This window comes from Grampus griseus (assembly GCF_964374135.1).
Source record: "Grampus griseus genome assembly, chromosome: 15".
In the NCBI taxonomy this organism is placed as follows: Eukaryota; Metazoa; Chordata; class Mammalia; order Artiodactyla; family Delphinidae; genus Grampus; species Grampus griseus.
In genome coordinates this window covers 74,994,303-75,018,839 of record NC_139009.1, presented here as the reverse complement: position 1 = coordinate 75,018,839, position 24,537 = coordinate 74,994,303, and the positions used below count along the sequence as shown (strand labels likewise).

The 24,537-nt window shown below is 45.3% G+C and overlaps 2 protein-coding genes across 7 annotated transcripts in view; one reads left to right on the top strand and one right to left on the bottom strand.

Moving 5' to 3' along the window:
• Positions 1-666: 666 nt before the first annotated feature.
• LOC309833453 (uncharacterized protein) lies at positions 667-9,085 on the bottom strand. 2 transcript variants are annotated; one of them, XR_014297768.1, is made up of 2 exons: positions 8,455-9,085; positions 667-3,342 (listed from the first exon to the last, which is right to left on the bottom strand). XR_014297768.1 is itself a non-coding variant. In XM_082671770.1 (2 exons), the coding sequence occupies exons 1-2, from the start codon at positions 4,958-4,960 to the stop codon at positions 3,304-3,306; spliced, it is 1,152 nt and encodes a 383-aa protein (XP_082527896.1). In that variant the 5' UTR covers positions 4,961-6,028; the 3' UTR covers positions 667-3,303. The 2 variants fall into 2 exon arrangements, 1 of the variants encoding a protein (XP_082527896.1); XM_082671770.1 differs by lacking the exon at positions 8,455-9,085 and adding an exon at positions 3,848-6,028.
• An 842-nt stretch (positions 9,086-9,927) lies between these two features.
• IMMT (inner membrane mitochondrial protein) overlaps positions 9,928-24,537 on the top strand; it is a 48,833-nt gene continuing 34,223 nt past the window's right edge. For all 5 annotated transcript variants that reach the window (XM_082672011.1, XM_082672009.1, XM_082672010.1 and 2 more), the window contains exon 1: positions 9,928-10,077. In XM_082672011.1, coding sequence (XP_082528137.1) covers positions 10,033-10,077 — 45 coding nt within the window. In that variant the 5' untranslated portion in view covers positions 9,928-10,032. The remainder of the gene's footprint in view (positions 10,078-24,537) is intronic.

Here is a 24,537-nt window from a genome sequence, read left to right as displayed (position 1 = left end):
TGGCAGTGGGAGTCACTGCCATGTGGCATGTTTTTGAACAAGGGAGTGATTTAAACTTCTGAGTTACTTTAGGAGAGTCCATTTTAAAACAAAAGAAAAAAAAAATCTTAAACCGCACGTGGAAGATGAGGATTAACGACTTGGTTAAACGAGAGGTCAGGAGACTACAGAAATTAATTTTGGAGTTTGAAATCTTGAAGCTGGAGAAGTTGCTAATGATGTTCAGGCTCAAGGAATACATGGCTGGAAGAGACGGAAAATGTTCACTGGCCTTGAAAGGTTTATGGCCAAGGTTTTTGAAAAGTCATCACCCAGCATGACAGCAGTGGGCAGGGATGAGATGGGGGGCAGGGGGACAGCAGTTCAATAATTAAAATTACTAAAAAAGATGGGAGACTGCTCTGGAGGCTATTAAGTGATGGCGATATGAAATATAGTGTAATGTAATTACAAAAGTACCCTGAAAAGCACTGAACCTATATAAACATAAGTCATTATTTCATTTTAGATAATTTTCAAACCTATTTCTCTACTTCACAAATGGGATTTAGTAGCATTGTGTACCTCTAGGGAGAACACCATACTACAATAGAGTACCTAGTTAAGACTTGAAAGTGAAATGCCCACGGTCGCGAGACCCCTCCACAAGACCACCAGAGTCGAGAGTCAAAGCCAAACGGCAAGGGTCATTTATTGCAGGTTCGAACCTGGACCTCTGCGCACTCGTTGCCGGTGGCGCTAAGAGGTCCCGATGGAGTTTAGTTCAGCTCTTTTATAGACAGGTACAATCAAGTTCGGGACTTTCCAGGGGTGGGGAGTACTGATTGGTTAACCTTTAAACAAAGACACTAGTCGCCGTCTGATTGGTTGGATGATTACAAGGGGGGGTCAGCAAGCGTAGTTACAGAAGCGAGAGCGGCTGGTTAAGTTTCGGTTTCCTGAGGTTTCGTTTCTCAATTGGAAATACTTAAGACGGGGCCATGGTTACAAAAAGAAATAGTGCAAACAGGAAAACTGATGCAACCCTAACAGCGCTGCGGCCTCCACCAGCCCAACGGCAGGGCGGCGGGAGGCTGTGCGCCCAACTCCAGGCGGCGCTCCCAAATGTGGCAACCCAGCGCCGCGCCCTGGAAGGGCCCTTTCTCGGCCCTTCTCCTCAGAAAAGAAACTCCAGGAAAAGCACAGACTGAATGCAGGGCGTCAATTCAGTCTTATTCCCACTAAAGTAGAACGCAGTCCCCTCATTCCCCCCTTTCTCATGAACCAGAGGAGCCAATCTTGGGTCCTTAAGGCTCAGTTTCTTCAATTTCTAAGGCCTCGTAGGGCTGATATTGTGTTCTTAATACCATTAGCTGAACTGCATTTATTTTTTCTCGGACAAAATCTATGACTCTACTGAGTATACAGGGGCCCATAGTGAAGAGGAGAAGGAGGCATAGTAGAGGGCCCAGGATGGGGAGGAGGAAGGGAAGCATCCCATGAAATCCTGACCAAAGGGGATTATCCGCTAATTCCTGCCGCAGCGAGCTAGGTCTTCCTGGAGCTGGTGGATCTTGGTTCTTACAATGCCGGATTTATTTGCATAGAAACAACATTTTTCTTTTAGGGCGAGGCATATCCCACCCTGTTCAGCTGTCAGCAAGTCTAAGCCCCTCCTATTCTGTAGGACTACCTCGGCAATGAATCTAATTGGTCCTGTAAGTCCTGAATGGTACCAGAGAGGGCTTCTACATCTTCTATTAATTGCCTAGACAGCTGACTATAGGAGTGAAGGGAGACCCCCAAGACCCGTACTTCCTGTGGCCACAGCTCCTGTAATTCCTAATCCTACCAGGAGGGGTATGACTGTAATGGCTCGTTTGGTTCTCCCTGCCCAAAGGTCAAAGCTGGGAATGGGCAATGGGGTGTCTCCCGAGATTAGGTCTACATTGGGGAGGAGGGTGGCTAGGTTGCAGACCCCTGTCCAATTCGGGGGTAAATAGGTGTATGCTAGGTTATTTCCACAGACAAAAACAGTGGTGTTAGGACTACAGAGGGAGGAGTTCACGGGGATATACTGACTACATCCAGTGGATGAAAGGATTCTCAAGTCAATACTGGCGTTAGAGAGGGAATCGTTCTTAACAAAGCATGAGGTATTAAAGGTGGTTGAAAATTTTGAAAATTGTATGGGGAACGGCTCGGGGAGTAAAGTAGGGTTACATCGTTCGCTGATGTTTAAATTGGCGAAGGTGGGGATGGCTATAGGGCAGGGCGGTCCTTGAGGAAGGCAGAGCCAGCAATCCTGTGCTAAGTTGGGGTTGGTGGCATTCAAAACTGTAAAGGTAGCTTCTAGTATAGTCATGGTCTGGGGGTCCAATTCAGAGGGATTGACCTTAGGGAGAATTAGGGGTGGTAGTTGAGCTGTGGGTACAGATGCCGATAGACCTCTTCTATTTGTCTTCGGGTTTCTATCTGGCGCACTGCGTCCTGGGGCCCCCCACCGTCTGACATATGTGTGGGGGCCCTGGTATTCCAGCATACCGGGGTCCCGGGGGTGCCAGTGCATCCAGCCTGAAGGTATTTATTACCCTCACTAATGGTGGGGCTTTTATTATTCTGTAGTATGGCTGTGAAATAAGTCTTGTTATTGGCCCCTATACATTGCTGGTAAGAGGTATAGCACATGCTATGCATTGATTCCTGGAAGGTAGAACAGGGGCAAGTGGCTCGAGGGGGGAGTGGCTTAGGCTTATGGTAGCATTGCCAGCTTTGAGAGACCCCGGTGCCCTTATATTCCTGAACAAGGTATGCAGTTATGCCCCCGCAGTCCTGCATATGAGTATACCCTCGGGGAACAACAGGAGCCTCGATAGTACCTCCCCTGCACTCACACGGTGCACCATACAGTTGTTGTATTAAAGTATTCTTATCGGGGGAAGGGCCGAGTCCTCCCCTCGTGGCCCGAGGGTTGAGGGTTAGGACTATCATTAGGGCTATCAGCAGTACCTTGGTCATCATGGGGGAGGGTATGGTGCAAGGTCAGTTTGAAGGGATTGTCCTTATTCCGGTCAACCGTCCAGGTGACGTCAGCTTTAGTGGACTTGATGAGGTCAGAAAATGGGTCCACCGGCTTGACGTGGGTGTAATGGATCCAGGCAGCTATGCTGTCCACCTTGATGGCCGTCGGCGTTGTCAGGATGATCTGGTAAGGTCCTTTCCACCTGGGTTCTAGGGTCTCTTGTCGATGGCGTTTGACAAGGACCCAGTCACCTGGCCGGAGCTGGTGTGGAGTAGGCGGGGGTCCTGTTGCATATAGCTCTTTTAGTTTGGGCCAGATTGTCTCGTGTGTCCGCTGTAAGGCTTGGAGGGAAGACAGGAGATTATTTTCTGGGTCCAATTGGATAAGGTTAGTCTTTAGGTTAGGGATGATAGGAGGAGGCCTACCATGCATTATTTCGTAGGGAGTAAATCCTAGCTTATAGGGGGAATTTCGCACCCTAAACAGAGCGTAGGGGAGTAGGACTACCCAGTTAGCGCCAGTCTCCATGGTCAATTTAGTCAAGGTCTCTTTTAGAGTTCTATTCATTCTTTCTACCTGTCCTGAACTCTGGGGGCGGTATGCACAATGTAATTTCCAATTAGCCCCAAGTATGGAAGCCAGATCTTGACTTACCTTAGAAACGAAGGCTGGCGCGTTGTCGGACCCTATCATAACTGGAAAGCCATACCTGGGCAGGATCTCTTCTAGTAGTTTCTTAGCTACTATTTGTGCAGTCTCTTTCTTGTTTGGGAATGCCTCAGCCCAACCTGAAAAGGTATCTATAAACACCAGTAAATATTTATACCCATATTTGCCAGGCTTTACCTCCGTGAAGTCCACTTCCCAGTAGGCTCCGGGCTGGTTTCCTCTTTCCCGGATGCCAGTGGTTGACGGGTGGGTGCTGGCATTATGGAGTTGGCAGACTGCACAGTCAGCAACCAGTCGTTCAGTCTTCTCGGAGACATTTTTAATTTTAAGTCCAGTCTGCCTGATAAGATCCTGTAGCCGTCGGGCGCCCAAGTGGGTGCTACGGTGGATCCGTTCAAGGACCAGGGTTCCTAGTTTCTCAGGAAGGAGGATATTGTTCTTAGCGTCCCGCCACCATCCGTCTCTAACCTGGGTTAGAGGGAGCTTGCTCATCCATCTGATGTCATCCTCCGAGTAGTCGGGTTGGGGCGGTAGTTCCCGGGGCCCTGGACCCGGCAGTTGCAGGGGAAGTAATGGTATTGGAGTGTGTGCCGCCTTTCGAGCCGTCTGGTCTGCCAAATTGTTGCCTCGGGCGACTGGATTCGTGGGTTTTTGATGCCCCGGGCAGTGTAAAATGGCTAGCTTTTTGGGTTCCCATATGGCCGCTAGCAAGGCCAGGATTTCCTCTTTGTTCTTGATGTCTTTGCCCTCTGCTGTGAGTAGTCCCCGCTCTCGGTATATTGCCCCATGTATATGTGCGGTAGCAAAAGCATACCGGCTGTCTGTATATAGGGTGGCTTTTTGGCCTTTGCTCATCTTGAGAGCTTGGGTCAGGGAAATTAATTCAGCTTTTTGGGCTGAGGTCCCCGGGGGGAGAGTCTCTGCCCATATCACCTCAGTTTCTGATGTTACCGCTGCCCCCGCATACCTCTGACCTTGCTGGACAAAGCTGCTGCCGTCAGTGAACCATGTGACTTGTGCATCCGGTAGGGGCTGGTCACGTAGGTCTTCCCGAACCCCATGGATCTGGGCCAGTACCTCTGCACAGTCATGGAGTGGGGAGTCCAAATCTGGGTCAGGTAATAGGGAGGCAGGGTTTAATGCCCACGGCGGAGTGTAGCTGATTCTGAGGGGATTTAACAGTAGACCCTGGTAGTGGACCAGTCGAGCATTGCTCATCCATCGGTCGGGAGGCTGTTTGAGAACCCCGTCGATGGCGTGGGGGGTGGTGACATGCAACTCCTGCCCCATAGTTTGTCAGCATCCTTTACCATTAGGGCCGTGGCGGCGATCATCCGGAGGCAAGGAGGCCAGCCGGCAGCCACTGGGTCCAATTTCTTTGATAGGTAAGCGACAGGCCTGGGCCAAGGACCGAGGGGCTGGGTCAACACGGCCTTAGCTATGCCTTTGCTTTCATCCACAAAGAGGTGGAAGGGTTTGGAGACATCAGGGAGACCCAGGGCGGGTGCGGATAGCAAGGCAGTTTTGATCTGCTGAAATGATTGCTCAGCCTCCTCTGTCCATTTAAAGGGCGTCTGCTCTTTGGTGGCTAAGTATAGCGGTTTGGCCATTTCAGCAAATTTGGGTATCCATAAACGGCAGAACCCCGCTGACCCCAAAAATTCCCTCACCTGTCGAGGCGTGGTGGGTCTGGGGATGCGGAGGACGGTTTCCTTCCGTGCATCTGTGAGCCATCGTTGCCCCCCTTTCAATAGGTACCCCAGGTAAGTTACCTCAGGCCTGCAGATCTGCGCTTTCTTGGCAGAGGCCCGGTATCCCAGGGTGCCGAGAGTCCGTAGGAGGTTTCTGGTTCCCTGCAGGCAGGCTTCAGCGGTCTCAGCAGCTATTAAGAGATCATCAACATACTGCAGGAGGGTTACATTGGGGTTTTGTCTCCGGTACTCACTGAGATCCTCGTGTAGGGCCTCATCAAACAAGGTAGGCGAGTTTTTGAATCCTTGGGGAAGTCTGGTCCAGGTGAGTTGTCCGTTTATGCCTCTCTCGGGATCCGACCATTCGAAGGCAAAGAGTTCTTGACTTTTGGGCGCCAAGGGTAAACTAAAAAAGGCATCTTTGAGGTCCAGCACAGTATACCATTGTTTTCCTGGACTAAGGGCGCTCAAAAGAGTATATGGATTGGGCACAGTAGGATGGATGTCTATGACCCGTCTGTTAACTTCTCTCAGGTCCTGCACTGGGCGGTAGTCTTTACTGTTAGGTTTGCGGACTGGCAGCAGGGGTGTATTCCAGGCCGACTGGCAGGGACGCAGGATCCCCAGGTCAAGAAGCCGGCGAATATGAGGAGTGATACCAGTCTTGGCCTCTAGGGGCATGGGATACTGTCGGACACGTGCAGGATCTGCTCCTGGTTTGATCTCTATGAATAGGGCTGGGTGATGTTTGGCTAGTCCCATCCCACCTGTTTCTGCCCATGCTTCGGGGAACTGCTGAAGCCATGACTCTATATCTTGATTTTGGGAGGGTGGTTCCTGGTGAAGTCGGTACTCATCTTCCAAGTTCAGGGTGAGCACAGATATGGGTTGGTCGTGAGGGTCTGTTACGATTGGCCCCTCTGGCCGAAAATGAATTTGTGCTCCCATTTTAGTGAGCAAGTCTCTCCCCAGTAAGGGGCAAGGGCTATCGGGAATGACCAGAAAGGAATGGGTTACTCTTCCTGTGCCCAAGTCCACAGTTCTCTGAGTGGTCCAGGGGTAATGTTTGACTCCCGTAGCTCCCTGGACCCAGGAGGATTTGTTAGAAACTTTCCCGTGGGGCTTAACCAAGACCGAATGCTGTGCCCCCGTATCCACCAGGAATTGGACTGGTTTCCCCTCCACTTGTAGGGTTACCCTGGGTTCGGGGAGGGGGTCCGAACCCCGTCCCCCCTACTCTGCATCATGTGTAAATAGGACTGGGGTGGCCTTCGGTTGCCATTGCCTCTGGTTGGGGCGCGGCTGCCTTTTCTTGGGGCATTCCCGAGCCCAGTGGCCCTTTTCCTTGCAATAGGCACATTGATCTCTGTCCAATGGTCGCCTGGGAGGCCGAGTGGCTGGGGGGCCCTCTTGATCTTTCTGAACAATGGCGGCCAGGACCTTAGTCATTTTCTCAGTGGCTTTAAGTTGTTTATCCTCTGGGGCGTCTCGGTTATTAAAGACGCACTGGGCGATACGGAGTAGATCCTGTATCTGTTTGCCCTCCAGATCTTCTAACTTCTGGAGTTTCTTTTTAATATCAGGGGCTGCCTGGTTAACGAAGGACATTACAGTGGCAGCCTGATTTTCGGGGGCCTCTGGATCCATAGGGGTATACTGCCTAAAGGCTTCCATTAATCTTTCTAAGTAAGAGGAGGGACTTTCTGTTTTACCGTGTATAATTGAATATACCTTGGCCAAATTAGTGGGCTTGCGCGCGGCAGCCCGGAGACCCGCCATTAGAGTCTGGCGATAAATGAGCAGTCGTCCCCTACCTTCTCCGGTGTTATAGTCCCATTCATCCTGCGGGGGGGCGAGTTAAGGGAAAGGCTGCATTGATGAGGTCAGGGTTAGCGGTGGGTTGACCATCATCTCCAGGAACCAGTTTTCTCGCCTCCAGCTGGATTCGCTCTCGTTCTTCGGTAGTGAATAGGATCTGGAGGAGCTGTTGGCAGTCATCCCAGGTGGGCTGATGAGTGAACATAACGCTATCTAGAAGAGCTGTCAAGTCTTTAGGATTATCAGAGAAGCGGGCATTCTGGGTTTTCCAATTATATAAGTCACTGGTAGAGAATGGCCAATACTGGAGTCGGGGGTTCCCTGTCTCATCGGGAGGGCCTATTTCTCGCAGGGGTAGGGCTATGGTGGAATCCGGATGGCGGAACCCTGGGTCGCGCTGAGTGCGTCCACGGGTGCGTCCAGCCGGCCCATGGGAGTTATTTTCATTGGGCAGGAGGACCGGTAGTGCTTCTGCCTCTCGGTTCTCCGGTTCTGACCTGGGTGGCCCCTCGGGAGGGGCCGCAGGAGGTTTTACCAAGGGGAGAGGAGCAGGGCCAGGAGTAGGAAGGGGGACCGGTTGTGGGGCCAAAGGAGGAGGTTGATATGGGGGGGGGGGTCTAGGAGAAGGAGGTCTTGGCTATCAGAGAGTATGGGTGCAGTTGGGGCCTGAGGCTTGGGAGGTTTAGTTGGTCGGGCCGCAAGGATCTTACATGACCCTGATGACAAAAAGGGGGTCATCCAGGGAGGTGGGTTTTCTGTCAGGTCCTGCCATACCAGGATGTAGGGGATCTTGTCTGGATGGCCTTCTTATCCTGGCAAGAAAACTCTAGATTTAACTTTTAGGATTATAGGAAGACAAAAGGTACCCTCGGTGGGCCAGCCAACCCCGAAAGTTGGCCATTCAGAGCGGCAGAAGGTAATTAGTTTTTTTCTCCGGATGTCCAGACTGAGGTTGTGTCCTCGGGACTTTACATCCCCGAAATTAGCGAGAAGGAGGGAGAGGGGGGTACTCTGTGCTTGGCCCATGTCTGGGTCCTGGAAGAGATTGGTTAGAGAAGGTTACTCTGAAAACGAAAGTGATTAAGAGCCGTCCCAATGGCGGAGCCTGTAAAAGGAGGAAGGGGAGGTTATCGCGTGCGCGCTTCAGATGGGCTATCAGCCCCAGATGGGTCGTGGTGGACGTCTCCAACCACACCCGACTAGGTGTCCTATAGCGCGTCCGCCAGGACTGTCCTAGTCCCCAAAACAGAAGGTACCCTGAGCCGGCTTACTTACCGATCGGTTGTCAGCGATGACCCGTTGACCTGATGTCTGGTGGGCTCGGGGGCATCCCGGACGAGCCCCCAAATGAAATGCCCACGGTCGCGAGACCCCTCCACAAGACCACCAGAGTCGAGAGTCAAAGCCAAGCGGCAAGGGTCATTTATCGCAGGTTCGAACCTGGACCTCTGCGCACTCGTTGCCGGTGGCGCTAAGAGGTCCCGATGGAGTTTAGTTCAGCTCTTTTACAGATAGGTACAATCAAGTTCGGGACTTTCCAGGGGTGGGGAGTACTGATTGGTTAACCTTTAAACAAAGACACGCCGTCTGATTGGTTGGATGATTACAAGGGGGGTCAGCAAGCGTAGTTACAGAAGCGAGAGCGGCTGGTTAAGTTTCGGTTTCCTGAGGTTTCGTTTCTCAATTGGAAATACTTAAGACGGGGCCATGGTTACAAAAAGAAATAGTGCAAACAGGAAAACTGATGCAACCCTAACAGCGCTGCGGCCTCCACCAGCCCAACGGCAGGGCGGCGGGAGGCTGTGCGCCCAACTCCAGGCGACGCTCCCAAATGTGGCAACTCAGCGCCGCGCCCTGGAAGGGCCCTTTCTCGGCCCTTCTCCTCAGAAAAGAAACTCCAGGAAAAGCACAGACTGAATGCAGGGCGTCAATTCAGTCTTATTCCCACCAAAGTAGAACGCAGTCCCCTCAAAAGTACTTTGCAAACGCAAGAGACACACAAGTTATTTAGTTTCTACGATATATTGACGGTAAGATCATAATTAGTACTAATAGCATTGAATACGGTGTTCAGTATTTAACGTGTGTTACCTTGATTACAGGCTCAGTGGAATACTTTGAACAGTGTTTCTGCACTGACCTCATCTTCCCATCCATCCCACAGATTGCGACCAAAATTATCTTTCTAAAATAAAAACTTGGTGAAGAAAGCGGTGTGGTTTAATATGAAGGAGTAGAAGCTGTGGAACCCGAAGAATCAGGGTTTCTATTCCTGCTGTGCTATTTATTAGATTCCTGAACGACACATTCTGCACAAAGATCTCCCCAGTGTTCTTTCACCCAGTCTCCCACAAGCAGGATGACTCCCGGAAGAAGGGCTGCCAAACGAACAGAACGCGCAAACCGAGACAACACCACTGTTTACGTAACTTTGGGCAAATCCATTCCTTTCTACGAAATATCCAGCTGACAGAAACAGCTGAGATGCTTTCTTGTTTGAATTCTCCGGAGTCACACCTGCCCGGTTTCCGCGCGGACCAGAGCCCGAGGTCCAGACGCACTGCTACCCACCTCAATCACCCAGTAACCCGAGCTTGGGGTAACAGCCAAGAGCCCCGAGCGCGACCCGGAAGGAGAAATCGCCCCTTCCGTCTAAGCAGGGCCCACCCTCTCCCAGCGGCCTGGACACGGGCGAGAGGGAGCTGCGCGTGCGCAGTGGCGTTGGCTGCCCTTCCGGTACGCCCGGCGCGGAGAGGCGGCACGGACGCAAGCACGCACGGACGCAAGGTTTCCCCTACTTGCGCCGCCGCCTTAGCTCCCACTTACACCTGCAGCGCGGTCAGCCCCGCAGAGATGCTGCGAGCCTGTCAGTTATCCGGCGTGACCTCCACCGCCCAGGTGAGGACGCGGGCGCCGGGAGAGAGCGCGTGGTGAAACTGACTCCCGGCAGCCGGCGGAAAATAAGGGAGGCTTTGGCTCTGCCTAGGCCTGGGGACAGAGGCGTGTCTCAGGGCCGCCCTTATCGCGAGAGTCCGGGGTGAGCCCTCGAGGCAGTCAATTCGGCAGTTCGATGGACTGGAATGACTTGAGGGTTATTGCTGAATAGGGATGGGGCGTGGAGAAGAGAAGGTGGCGGGGAGGCGGGCGTAGGACGGGAGGCACGGCTTCGGGGACATGCCATCCAATCAGCCCCGCGCTGCCCCAGTCTAGGACCAATTGAGGCTGCTGGCGCCCGGGTCGCCGGTTGGGCGCTTGATAGGTTTCGCGCAGCCAGTGGTTGAAGGTCGACGGAAAACTGCAGTTCCCAGCAGGACATGCATAGCCTTGGCTTGTTGCATCTTAATAAGGAGGTGCCTGGACTGCTAGAGTCCGCGTTTTGGGGGGGGGGGGTCAAGATTGTAATTAATCAGGAGGGGCTGCCTTTCTTTTCGTAGCGGAGAACACTTCTTGAGCTAATGAAAGATTGTAATTTATGGAGCTCGAACACCTGGTACTCGAGGAAGGTTAGGCGTCATGACCTTGTGCTCATTTCTGAGATTAACCTGAGGATCTGTGTCTTCAGGTGCTGGGACGACTTTGGCAGACATTCAAGGAGCCCAGACACCCAGTTATTTTTATTTCTGCATAATTATCAAAGTAATTTTCTGAAATTAAAAAAGGAAACCTATTCCCATTGCTCACAATTTAAAGAAAATTGGTATTTTGGCAAAATGTGGTATTTGCAAAACAGGTACTGTGACTCAAGCAATTGAGCAAACTCCCTGGGCACAGCGAGTTAGAAATAAAAGTCAAGCTTTTTTTTTTCAAGTTTGCTTATCTCCCCTTTCGTTTCCAGGGTAGGAGAAACAGTCTCTTCTGTAGGAAAGTGCGGGGTAGTGTTAGTTTTCTGTTGCTTTATAACAGGTGCCACAGATTGAGTAGCTTAAAACAACACATTTATTATCTTAGTGTTTCTGGACATGAATGGTCGGGGTTCTCTGCTCGTTGTCACACAAGGATGCAAAGTGTTTTCCCTGCTGTGGTTCTCATTTGGAGCTTCTCTTCTAAGCTCCTTCAGTTTGTTGGCAGAATTCAGTCCCTTGCAGCTGTAGGGCTGAAGTCCCTGTTTTCTTGCTAGCTGTCACCTCACCCTTCCTGGGGGCTGTCTGAAGTTCCTTGCTGCAAGGTCCTCAGAGGCAGTTTGTAACACAGATGTTTACTTTCTTGCAGGCTACCAGGAGCTTGTCTCTTAGACTTCAAAATTTCTCTTAACTTCCCTGTTTCTGATCTCCAGACCCAGATTTAAACGGCTTATGTGATTAGGCCAGGCCCACCTGGGTAACTCCCTTTTGATTAGTTCAAGTCAACTGATTAGAAACCTAATTACATCTGCAAAATCCCTTTTGCCATACTACTCTAATCATGGGCTTAACTGCAGGGGGCAGAGATCATGGAAGCCGACTTAGAATCTGGCCTATCATACTGCCCAAGTGGGGCTAGGAGGTTGGAGGAAGCATAACTGCCTTTCAGGGCAGAACTGGTAAGGTATGTTTTCGGAGCTCTCCTTTCAGGCCCAGTCTTGTTACATCATGGTTGTCACTGATCTGTCTCTGTCTGCCCTGAAGTCCAAAACTACTTTTTCCTTCCTTGCCTTTATCAAAATATTTTCCACTTAATGGGATCCCAATTAGGAAATTAGGAGAAAACTGGTTAAAACTTCATATTAAAATATGAACCCTTTTCTAGCCTGCAACCAAGATTTCTTACCTTCCTAAAGCTGCTATCTTGAAAAATTCATTGGTTTATTCTTCTTATCTCCTCATTCATTCTATAGTATTTGCTCCTGTTGCGTTGTGAAACTCTTTTTGCTCTTCTCATGTAGTATCTTGGGTCCCATTTTACCCTTCATCTCTTTTATTTTCCTTTGTTGAGTCGACTTCTTCTTGTACCTCTAGGAACTCTGGTACCCCAATGAACTTTCCCCCTCTCCCCCTTTCTCTTTTCTTTTAAGACATTATTTCAGAGCAGTTTTAGATTCACAGCAAACTAGAGGGCATTCCCCATATACCCTGTGCCTGAGGGATGCATAGCCTCCCCCTGTATTAACGTCTGCCACCGGAGTGTTACATTTGTTACAATTGATGAACCTACATTGACATATCATAATCACCCAACATCCGTTGTTGACACTAGCGTTCTCTTTTGATGTTGTACGTTCTGTGGATTGAGACACATGTATGATGGTATGTATGCATCACTATGGTATCATATAGAGTATTTTCACTGTCCTAGAAATCCTCTGTGCTCCACCTATTCATCACTTGCCTAGCCCCACCTCCTGGCAACCACCAGTCTCTTTACTGTCTCCACAGTTTTGCTTTTTTTAGAATGTCATATAGATGGAATCATACAGAATGTAGCCTTTTCAGATTGGTTTCTTTCACTTAGTATACTTCAGGTTCCTCCATGTCTTTTTATGGCTTGATGGATCATTTTTTTAGTGCTGAAAAATATTCCATTGTCTGGCTGTACCACAGTTTATTTATCCATTCACCTACTGAAGGACATCTTGGTTGCCTCCAAGGTTTGGCAGTTAAGAATAAAGATGCAGTAAACTTTTCAGTGCATGTTTTTACGTGGACATACATTTTCAGCTCCTTTGTGTAAATACCAGGGAGCACATATGCTGGATCATATGGTGAGAATATGCTTTGTTTTGTAAGAAACTGCCCCTCTATCTTCCAAAATGGCTGTACCGTTTTGCATTCCCAGCAGCAGTGAATGAGAGTTCTTGTTGCTCCACAGCCTCACCAGCATTTGGTTGTGGTCAGTGTTGGGGATTTTGGCCATTCTAAGAGGCATGTAATGATACTGTCCCATCTCTTTATATGCTCTCTTACTGGGATTACATCAGTTCTCAGAATTTTAATCCCTAAGCAGATGATTGTCTAGCCTCTGCTTTTGAACTTTGTACTCAAATTTCTAAATTCTTGTTTGATTTTGTCAAAATCCTTTCCACTCCATCACACCATCTTCTTTTTTTTTTTTTTTTTTTGCTGTACACGGGCCTCTCTCACTGCCGCGGCCTCTCCCGTTGTGGAGCACAGGCTCCGGACACACAGGCTCAGCGGCCATGGCTCACGGACCCAGCCGCTCCTCGGCATGTGGGGTCTTCCTGGACCGGGGTATGAACTCGTGTCCCCTGCATCGGCAGGCGGACTCCCAACCACTGCGCCACCAGGGAAGCCCCACACCACACACCATCTTCTTAAATGTCTTCTGGCTTTTACTGTTGCCCTCCTAGAGTCAGTTCTTCACCTAGTTGTTAACAAAGGCCTTTAAAAAAGCATACAGACCATGTCATGCCCTCCCGTGACATCCCGTCTCATCAGAGTAAAATCTAAAGTCTTTACCGTGCCCCCTGGGCCCTTCATGATCTGGCTCTTTGCATATCTTATTTTTCTACTCGGCCTCATTCTCTTCTTCTCACCGCCTTTTCATTTGCTGTTTACCCTGAAGTTCTCCCACACATCTTTGCTTAGCTCTCACTCCCTTCAGATATTTTCTCAGCTATCACCTTCCCTTCAGAGAGGCCTTCCCTATCTAAAACAGACCTCTGACCACTCTCTCCTTTGCATCACTCTGAACTTACCCTTACCCTACTTGGTTTTACTTTGTAGCCCCTACCACCACCTGACATACTGTGTATTTATTGTGTATTTTCCACATTAAAATGGAAGCTCCTCAAAGGGACTGTATCCATATCAGTACTCACAGTAGTCCCAGCTCCTAATAGGTGCTCAGTAAATAAAGATGTGTCATTTGTGACCTGTTTGAATGAAAGAATGACATGTTTGAATGAAAGAATAAATGTGTTCTGTGAATTTTTCTTAATTTCTGCAAGTGGATGTGACCTCCCTTAAACTTAAACCTCCATAGGTTTTAGAACCTCTCCAGAGAAACAGAACCGATAGGATGTGCATGTAGATAGAAAGATTTACTATAAGGAATTGGCCCATGCAGTTGTGGAGGCTGGCAGGCTTGATATGCACAGTCCCAGAGGAGCTTGTGGTGCATTTTCAGTCTGAAGGCTGGCAAACTGGAGACCCAGGAGAGCCGATGGTGCAGTTCCAGTCTGAAGGCATTCTGCCGGAGAATTCCCTCTTGGCTTGGGGAGACTGGTCTTTTTGTTCTATTCAGGTCTTCCATTGACTGGCTGAGGCCCACCCACATTATGGAAGGCAACCTGTTTTATTCATAGTTCATTGATTCAAATGTTAATTTCATCCAAAAACACCCTCCAAGTTGACATATAAAATTTACGTCACGGCTGGCATCTAGCTTATCCTCAATGTGTGGACTTAATCATCCTTAAATTCCTTACATGTGGGTATTCAGCAGAAATGAATTGCTCTTTCTTTCTTTCCCAGAAATGAGCTTCAGAGCTCTGATTCTTCCTCACTTTACTTCCCAGACCTGACACCATCTGTCTTCTTTTAGTCCCAGGACTGCATGGCCAGGCCCAGCCTTTTTTGAGGTGGGCCTTGGGTTTGGAGGACCTGGGCTTTCAGCCTAGCCTGGCCCTCTCCCAGACTACAAATTTGGGAGTGGTCATCTGCACGTGCATTGATCTTATCTGCTTATAATTTTGAAAAAGCGAAAGAAACATTATTTTTGAGGGTTGACTAAGCTAGCTTATTTAACTAAGACCAAGTTTGATATCAGGGCTAATTTAGGACTGAACTTGTGTGTGGACATTTTTAGCTGTCATCTTCTGGAATTCTTTCTTTTCATTAGGGTTATAAAACACTGTTACTCAATAATAGATGTAGGTAGTGAGGCACACGTGGTAGAAAGTAGTTTAGTATATGATGCAGCCTGTTGCTTCTATGCATATTAGAATCCTTTATTTTTAAAATAAATTTATTGTTTTAATTTTTGGCTGTGTTGGGTCTTCATTGCTGCGCACAGGCTTTTCTCTAGTTGCAGCGATCAGGGGCTACTCTTCGTTGTGGTGCATGGGCTTGTCATTACAGTGGCTTCTCTTGTTACGGAGCACAGGCTCTAGGTGCTTGGGCTTCAGTATTTGTGGCACGCGGGCTCAGTAGTTGTGGCTCGGGGGCTTAATTACTCTGCGGCATGTGGGATCTTCCCAGCCAGGGCTGGAACCCATATCTCTTGAATTGGCAGGCAGATTCTTAACCACTGCGCCACCAGGGAAGTCTAGAATCCTTTTTTATTATTCTTCATTTTCATTTCTCTGGACCAATTGCTTTCAAACCATTTTGAAATACATTTTACATCATAACTTAGAACAGAAGATTGAGAGTATATAGGTAATATATATTTTCACACATATATGCAGAGAAAACTAGAGAAATATCACCTTCCTGCTTTTGCCATACTGATGAATGTCTGCTATTTCCTTGTCATAACTGAAAAGCACTTTTTCTCCTATAGAATATGTTTTTACTGGGAAATAATACTGCTTTCATGCCAAACTTAATTGGATTTGTGTATGTGATATATTTTTAACCTTAATGCATGATTCCTATAAAATATTTTTAGTCAACTATAGAAAGAGTTGTTGGATATTAATCTGTAATTTAAATGTAGAACTTGCCATTAACTTCGGGATACCATTTGTTTGTGTGGGAGGAATCCTTATTACAAATCTCAAAACCGAAATGTCAGTTACAGCAAACGGCCACATCTAGAAGGGAAACCTGCAACCTCCAGATAGGGTTCACATGAGGGGATTTGTATTATAGTCTCTGTTTCCAGGATTGTGGTTTCTTTTTATATGTTCACTTTAATTTGGAAGAGCTAAGGAATAAGTGGTCTTTGCAAGAACATTACATGGGAATTGTGTGTTTTAACTTGCTTTTTTGGGTTTTGTTTGTTAAAATCATGTTTCTATAGGTTGGAAGCAGCAATGCTAACCTTATAACATTTATTACAAGGCTATATATCAAGGCAAATTGTTTTGAAACAGTATTGTCTTTTCTACATTGTTGGTTATTATTAATAAAAAGGTATTCCAGAACTAAGAAGTGTCCAGTATTTTGTGTGTTAAAGTTAGGACATTTAGTTTATATAAATAAAGAGAGTTTAGTTTGGTGCTTAAGAAAGAGGGTTCTGAAGGTAGACTTTGGATTTGGAAGTGGTTTCTTACACGTGACACCAAAAGACACAAGATAAATTGGATTTCACAAAATTAAAAAATGTTTTGGGGCTTCCCTGGTGGTGCAGTGGTTAAGAATCCACCTGCCAATGTAGAGCCAGAAAGTAGATAGTGGCTGACAGGAGCTGGGGAGAAGGGAAAATGGGAAGACTGCTTAGTTGGTACAGGAGTTTACTTTTGGAGTGATGAAGCTGTTCCGGAGCTAGGTAACGGCGATGGTTGTACAGCATTGTGGATGTACTAAATGCCTCTGAAATGTACACTTTAAAATGGTGAATTTTATAAGCGATTTTTACCACACAGAGAAAAAAACAAAACAAAACACTCAACACCAGGCAGTTGCAGATGGCCTGATATATACAGAGCTAGACTTAAATATATATATAATTAAAGTAATATAAAATAATATATAATAAACTTGAAGTAGCATCCATTAGCCAGAAATGGGACAATTTGAGTTTTCAAAAGGATAACAGTTGCAACTGGTTTAAGTTCATCAGAAGTGTTTAAATCCATGAGTTGATAAAGATCCTGTTTTGGTTTGCTAAGGCACCTTGAGCTTGGGGTAAAAGATTTATTGACTGCCTCCCTCAGTTCTGAGGGTTTCTGGCCTCAGCTGGGCATTTTGTGTCCCTCGTGAGGTTGTAGTCAGGCCGTGGCTGGGGCTAGAGTCATCTCAAAGGCTTCCTCACTCCCGTGTCTGACAGCTGATACTGGCTGCAGCTGAGACCTCAGTGGGTCTGTTGGCTGGAACACCTACATGTGTGTCTGGGTTTCCTCCCAGTTTGGCGGCTGTGTTCCAAGAGCAAGTGTGATGAGGGGCAGAGCCAGGCAGAAACTGTATCCCCTTTATGTCTTGGTCTCAGAAGTCACAGAGCCTCACTTTCACTGCCCTCTATTAGTAAATTAGTAACTAAGGCATGCCCTTGTTCCAGGGAAGGACTCAGTTTGCTGGAGGAGTAGCAAGTTTCTGGAAGAGCATGTGTTACAGGAAATATTGTTGTAGTCAGTTTTGGACAATACAGTCTGCCTTGTAGCCATGACAACTTGCATTCCTCCCACATGTAAATACATTCACAGCCTTCCTCATAACGCTCCAAAACCTCATCCCATCACAGCATCAGGCTTAGACTAACGGACCAGGATCTTGCCATCAAATCAGATCCCTTTGCAGGTAAGACATCTTGGATGTGGTCTGTTGGGTACAGTTCCTTAAGTGCTTTTCCTTTCAGTCTAAAGACCTGTGAACTAAAGAGACAAGTTATCTGTTCCCCATATACCCTACACACAATATAGTGTGACACTCCCTTCCAAAGAGGCACACAGCAGTCACTGTTCATAACAAATGTCAAATCCAACTGACACATGTTGCTGCTTGCTTAATTAGGACTTAGTCTTCTTGCTTGGGAATGTTTCTCCATAGCTCTTTTTTTTTTTGGCTGCACTGCGCCGCATGTAGGATCTTAGTTCCCCAAACCCGAGCCCCCTGCCGTGGAAGCGCTTAGTATTAACCATGCTCCGCCAGGGAAGTCCCTCTCCATAGCTCTTGGTTCTACCCTCTGGGCTTCAGGTTTCACCCTTTGAATCATCCTTCCTTTTCTGTTTATTAATTAATTTATTTATTTTTGGCTGCGCTGGATCTTGGTTGCTGTGCGCGGGCTTCTCATTGTGGTGGCTTCTCTTGTTGCGGAGCACGGGCTCTAGGCGCGCGGGCTCAGTAGTTGCAGCACGTGGGCTCAGTAGTTGTGGCTCGCGGGCTCTAGAGCGCAGGCTCAGTAGTTGTGGTGCACGGGCTTAGTTGCTCCACGGCATGTGGGATCTTCCCAGACCAGGGCTCGAGCCCATGTCTCCTGCATTGGCAGGTGGATTCTTAACCACTGCGCTACCAGGGAAGCCCCATCCTTCCTTTTCCAGATGTGTCGCCTGTTGGCAGCTGAATCGTTTTCTCAGACTGCTTTCTGTCTGTAGAGGTTCTAGAGGCCCAAAACCTCTATTTGTTTTATACTCTTCACCTTTAAATCCAGGCCAGCCTGTTTTTCATCTTAATGACTCTGTGGGTTTCTTGTGAGTCTTACTGGGGTGTTCTCCATTAGACAAGAACCACACCCACAAATCTGATCAGAATAAGCTCTTCTCCAATTTTGGGCTCCCTGTGAGGCTGCTGTGGTCTCAGACCCCTAAGATTCTCAGTTGCCCTGTTGTTGAATAAAAAGAATATGGGATGCATACTCTTAAGGTCCTTAGTGGGCCTTTTCTCAGTATAAAAAGTTCTGTGAGGAGCACCTCCTGAGATCTTTCTGAGGTCTTAACTGGACCTCAGATGGCTAACTGGAGAGGCTGAGAATGAGAAACAGTCTTATTTTTTAACCCACCAAGTACTAGCTCCTTTTTTTTTTTTTTTTTTTTTACTAGCTCCTTTATATTTCCTTCAAATTTGGCTTGAAAGCTAAACAGTTTTTTTCAGTTTGTTTGTCTTTCAGAAGCTTGGCGCTATCCTTATCATACTCTGCTAAAAGGAAGCAGTTGGCACTTGTGAACGTTCTGCTTAGTACTGTCTTTAGCTAAATCCATCAGTTCATTAGGTATAGCTATACCTAATTTTCTATTTTCCACGTCTTACCACGGGTGACAATTTTGATAAACTTCTGCCACTACATACAAAGATCCCTTTTTCCTCCAGGTTCCAAAAATATTTTTCTCACTTTTCTTAAGCCCTCACCAAGACAGCTTCTGTGAAGACCATTAGGCTTCTGCTAACAGTCTCCTCAAGGCCCTTCCAACTTTCACTCCCCACCCCCCAGTCCCAAAGTCATTAACACGTGCTTTATGTTTTATAGTAGCACCCTATTTCCAGGTACAAGCATCTGTTTGGTTATAGCTGTAAAACAGATCACCCCAAACCTAGTCTTTATTTATTCTTTTATGGTAAATAATATTTATTATTATACAGATAAAAATTATATTGTATTGTATATACTTATAAGGAAATAACATATAAGTAAATATCTTTCATTTCTAAGGAGGTTCCATTAGGAGGTTCTTGGGGTCTCATGAGCTTGCAAGGTTCTGAGGAAGTGGCAAGGTTCTGGGGAAGTGGCAAGGTTCTAGAAAAGCATGTGAGCTGTGAACTATAGCAGTTTTTGGAAAATACAATCTGTCACAATTAATAAATGAAAACCAAAAAACCGCACAATTGTTCATCATCAGAGGATAACTGGATAAAAGGATAAAAAGAATCAACCATTTATCCTCCTTTCCTCTGGGAACTGTACTATTGAGTAATCAAATTGTAGATGAGGGGAAGCATCTCTATAAAATACGTCAAATTATAAATGAAAAATAGAATTAGAGACCACTTTTTGCAACTTCCAATAAATTAATGGATCTAGACATTGTACATTAGCACAATTGATAACAGCACAAAAAGAGAGGCAAGCAGATGTTGTGTACCTCCCGATGAAAGAAAACACCACCCCCTAAAGTCTTGCCAAAGAGAGTAAACCTGAGTCTGATCAAGTGTCTGGTTCCAGCTCCAGCTTGCAGGAAATACAGAGGACAGGAACGTGTTAAATTGCACCTTGAACAAAATCCAGTCTGTGGAAAATTCTGCAGGTTGAACAAGCAGATTTCTTCAACAGAATAATTACTGGAGGGAACACCTATAGAGTAAAAGACCTATGGATTAATAGACTTAGAAGATATCCATATTTTTTTAATAGGCAAGACTAAACTTTGTATCTAGGGATTCATACTTGGGTGATAAAACCATGAAAAACTTAAGTATTTTGACTCTTAAAGCTCTGTTTGGAATATGAAATGCAACATAGACTATGATGGTAGCCTAATGAATAGGATACTTAAATTTTTTAAACCAGGAGCCACTATTTCAGATAAAAAACCTGTTTATTTGCCTCAGGATACAATCAATTTTCTTTTTTTTGTACAGAAGTATGAAACTTTTTTTAAATTAATTTTTCAGCTACGTCGGGTCTTCATTGCTGTGCGTGGGCTTTCTCTAGTTGCGGCGAGTGGAGGCTACTCTTTGTTGTGGTGCACAGGCTTCTCATTGTGGTGCCTTCTCTTGTTGCGGAGCGTGGGCTCTAGGTGTGCAGACTTCAGTAGTTGCAGCGCGTGGGCTCAGTAGTTGTGGCTCACGGGCTCTAGAGCACAGGCTCAGTAGTTGTGGCACATGGGCTTAGTTGCTCCGCCGCATGTGGGATCTTTCTGGACCAGGGATCAGACCCATGTCCCTTGCATTGGCAGGCGGATTCTTAACCACTGCGCCACCAGGGAAGTCCCAAGTGTGAAACCTTCTATTGCTACTATGTTTTGGTCATAAAAGATAAATTTTTTCACGTTTTATCCCTTCTTAAATCAGGGTGCATATTACAGTTGGTGCATTTTTACAATTGTTTAATTCAAAGCTCAGCTTTCAAAAACAAAAGCAAAAGCAAGAATATCCAGAAAAATTCTGAAAAAGAATAGTACTAGAAGAGAGGACTAGCTCTACCAGGTCAAAACCTAATTCTAAGATGCAGTAGTTAAAACATTGTGGGGTTAGTCTATGAATAGAAGTGTGTGAATAAGTGGAACAGTGGAACAAATTAGGAAATCTAAGTGCATCAAGGAATTGAGTATATTTTAAGGTGGCATTTCAAATTGTTGGGGAAAAAATGGATTATTCAGTCTACGATTTAGGGACAACTGAATGGACATTTAAGAAAAAATAAAGTTGAATCCATGCCATATACTTTACACTGGATTCAAAGATTTAAATATAAAAAAGATGAAACCATGAGAGTAATACCATGGAAGACTTATTTTATCATCAGAGGGTGACTTTCGAAGAATAGGAGAAAACCCGGAAATCATAAAAGATGGACACTTTTGGCTATAAAAGTATCACAAACTGGATAAAACCATTTGCAAGTAGCAGGGACATGGCTAATTTTTCTTTGTATGTAAAGAACACTTAGAACATGAAGATGATCAATCTTATTTAAAAGTGGTCAAAGGATACACTGACAGTTCATAGAAAAGGAAGTAAAATAGATAATAAATATATTAAAAGATGCACAGTCATAACAAAGGAAACTGTGATTAAAACTGCACTGCAAGGCTGTTGGAGAGGCTGTGGGAACCCCCATCCCCTGCACTGGCAGGCGGACTCTTAACCACTGTACCCCTAGGGACGCCCCTAATACAGCAATATTTACCAACATTTCAGATTTTACTTTTAGGAATACTTTTAGGAATTGACCCCAAATGATGTATGTCTCTCATTGTTTATTATAATAAAAATTTAAACAAAACCTCAGTCACCATCAAAAAGAGGCTGGTTAAATATATTAAGTGACAACTGTTGGAGGCCAGAGAGAATGAAATGTACCTACCAAACTGAGAGCGTCTTGAGACCAAAACACAAGGCAGGCAGCTCCACATAATCAACAGATCAGTTTATTATAGGGTAACTGACAGGGTGGGATCCAGCAGGCAATGATCCAGAAGCGTTCACAACTGCACTCCGCATGTCTGAGGGGCTATTGGGACGATTTTATAGTTAACCTAGAGTACAGGGGTACGTGCTTGGGAACAGGACGTGCATTCCTAAGTCAAGATGATTGAGTGGGTAACGGGTCTCATGGGTAGGGGAATACGTCAGCAAAGGTCTTCAATGGTTGGGGACCAACAGAGCATAGAGGCCCCCTGGTCCTAATGATTATTAAACAATATCTATTAACTACAAAGCCTTTGATGACAGAGAAGCGATTTACCACACAGTACCATCCTCGGCAGGGTCTGTGGAAGGACAGGAGGAACTGTATGGGCCTAAGATGGCATCAGTTATGCTGACAGCCGTACAACCAACCATACAGTGGAGTACTGAATCACTCAAATCCAGTAGGAAGATTTTCATGTGCTGATATAGAATGAGCTCAAGTGTATATTGTTGAGTGAACTTTAGTACAGGACTGGGTGTATGTTATGGTATCATTTGTGTAAAGGGGGCGTGCCCGGACTTCTCCGTCACAAACTATCTGAATATATAAGAAACAGGTAGCATTGGTTGCCTATGGAGAGGGAATCTAAGTGGCTGGAAGACAGAAGCATGAGGGAGACTTCACTCTGTATGTAACTAAACATTTTGAATTTTGATTTTGAATTTCAGATTTTAAATTTACTTAATGCTAGGAACTGTAAACTTACAATCACATCAAATATATCTGTCAAAGGGAGGGAAGAGGGGCAGGGTAAAAGTAGAAGATGGATAAAGGAGCAGGTTAAAAAGTATATATTGCTGTGAATTAGGGTGTTCTCAGACTATAGTGTTGAATTTAGCTCTGTATTACACAGAATCAAGGATCCATTATTATGTTTGCTGCTTGACGTTCCAATTAGCTAATTGTCCGCCGTTAACAGTGCCTTAATTTTTGACTCAAATACCTTTTTATACCCATTGAGGTAAAAAAATGCTTTCTTAAACAAAACACAACTTTAATGGTTTCCTAATATTTCATCCCTAAGTGAACAAAATGGAGTTGTTGATATATGAAAGTAGATGCAATTCTGTTTGAAATTTCATGCTACCTGCTTTATAGAACAGTAGGAAAACACCCTTTTCTTGTAATTTCAGTTGAGAATTCTACACTAAAGGTAATAATTGAAATACTTTTAAAATACCAATTATAGCTGCTTTACACATTGTAAAACATACAGTTTTTCCTCCCCCAAATGTATTAATATGTTAATTTGATGTTTACCTCTAGGCTTTGGCAAATAGAATGTAAATGCAACTATAATTCTAGAGTAATTTCATGTGCTCTCTGATCATGTGATATATTTTCTTAAAATTTAAGATACTTTTAAAAGAAAGTTTGTGTTTTTCTGTTACTCCTTAGATGCAGTTTCATCAAGGAACCTAGAGAAAGCATTTTTTTTCCCTTGCTGCTGTTTGATTTCCTACTTGGTATAAAGAAAGATTTTATTTCTGGATACAATAAGTTTGAAATTTCTAATTGATAGCTATGCATGGCCTTAGGTTTATCAAAAGCCTCCCCAAATAGTATTTAGATGCCCATTTGTTTCTTTTATTTAAGGGATCTACATTTTGTTAAGAAACGTTTGATGTTATGTGCTTTACTTTGATTAAAACTAATCACACAGCATTGTCTTGATCATTTGCTTTTGTGTAAAGGTAGACAACTTATATGGAGATAAGTATTTACATGAACATTTATGACATTAGTAGACTTAGTTTTTTTTCTTAAAATTATTGACTTTTAGTCTAATTATATATTAGGAGAAACCAAAATGAACTTTGAGATTTAGATGAATAAATAAATTTATAAAAAAGAAAACATGGCAAATCGTCTCTAAGAAATAATTAGCATACATAACATTAAAAGTGCTAATTGGCACCCCAGTGTTATAGCAGCAGTATTTACAATAGCCAAGAGATGGAAGCAACCTAAGTGTCCACCAACAGATGAAGAAGGGTGTGTGTGTGTCTGTGTGTGTGAGTGTATAAAATGGAATACTACGCAGCCATAAACAGGAATGAAATTTTGCCATTTGAGCAACATGGATGGACTCGGAGGACATTATGGTAAGTGAAATAAATTAGACAAAGACAAGTACTGTATGATATCACTTATACGTGGAATCTAAAAAATACAACAAACTAGTGAATATAACAGAAACAGACTCACAGATATAGAGAACAAATCAGTGCTTATCAGTGGGGAGAGGGAAGTGGGGAGAGGCAAGACAGGGGTAGGGGATTAAGAGATACAAACTGCCATTTGTAAAATAAATAAGCTACAAGGCTATATTGTACAACACAGGAAGTATAGCCAGTATTTTATAATAACTATAAATAGAATATAACCTTTAAAAATTGTGAATCACTATGTTGTGCACCTGAAACTTATACCATACATCAACTGTACCTCAATATAAAAAATCCTAATTGATCATGGTCTCATAGTCCCTGTTTTTTGAAATCTTAAAAGTCGTTTTATATGAGCCTTTGGGGCGTAGGAAGCATCACTGTTTTTAAGGGTTTGTAAATATGTTTCATGGTAAGGTAAGTTGGTTTCTGAAAGTAAAATAAATTTTTGTTTAATGAAGACGTTTGTATTGGTAATAAAAGTACTACTACTGAGTTCCCAACCCTAAAGTCCTCCCAGATTCTT

What these genes read in the sequence shown, in the direction of transcription:
- LOC309833453 (XM_082671770.1), bottom strand. Translation starts at nt 4,960, where the DNA reads ATGGGGCAGGAGTTGCATGTCACCACCCCCCACGCCATCGACGGGGTT. An exon ending in GGGAAGTGGACTTCACGGAG is followed by an intron (nt 3,343 to 3,847) that starts GTAAAGCCTGGC and finishes CTTCCCTCCAAG; the next exon opens with CCTTACAGCGGACACACGAG.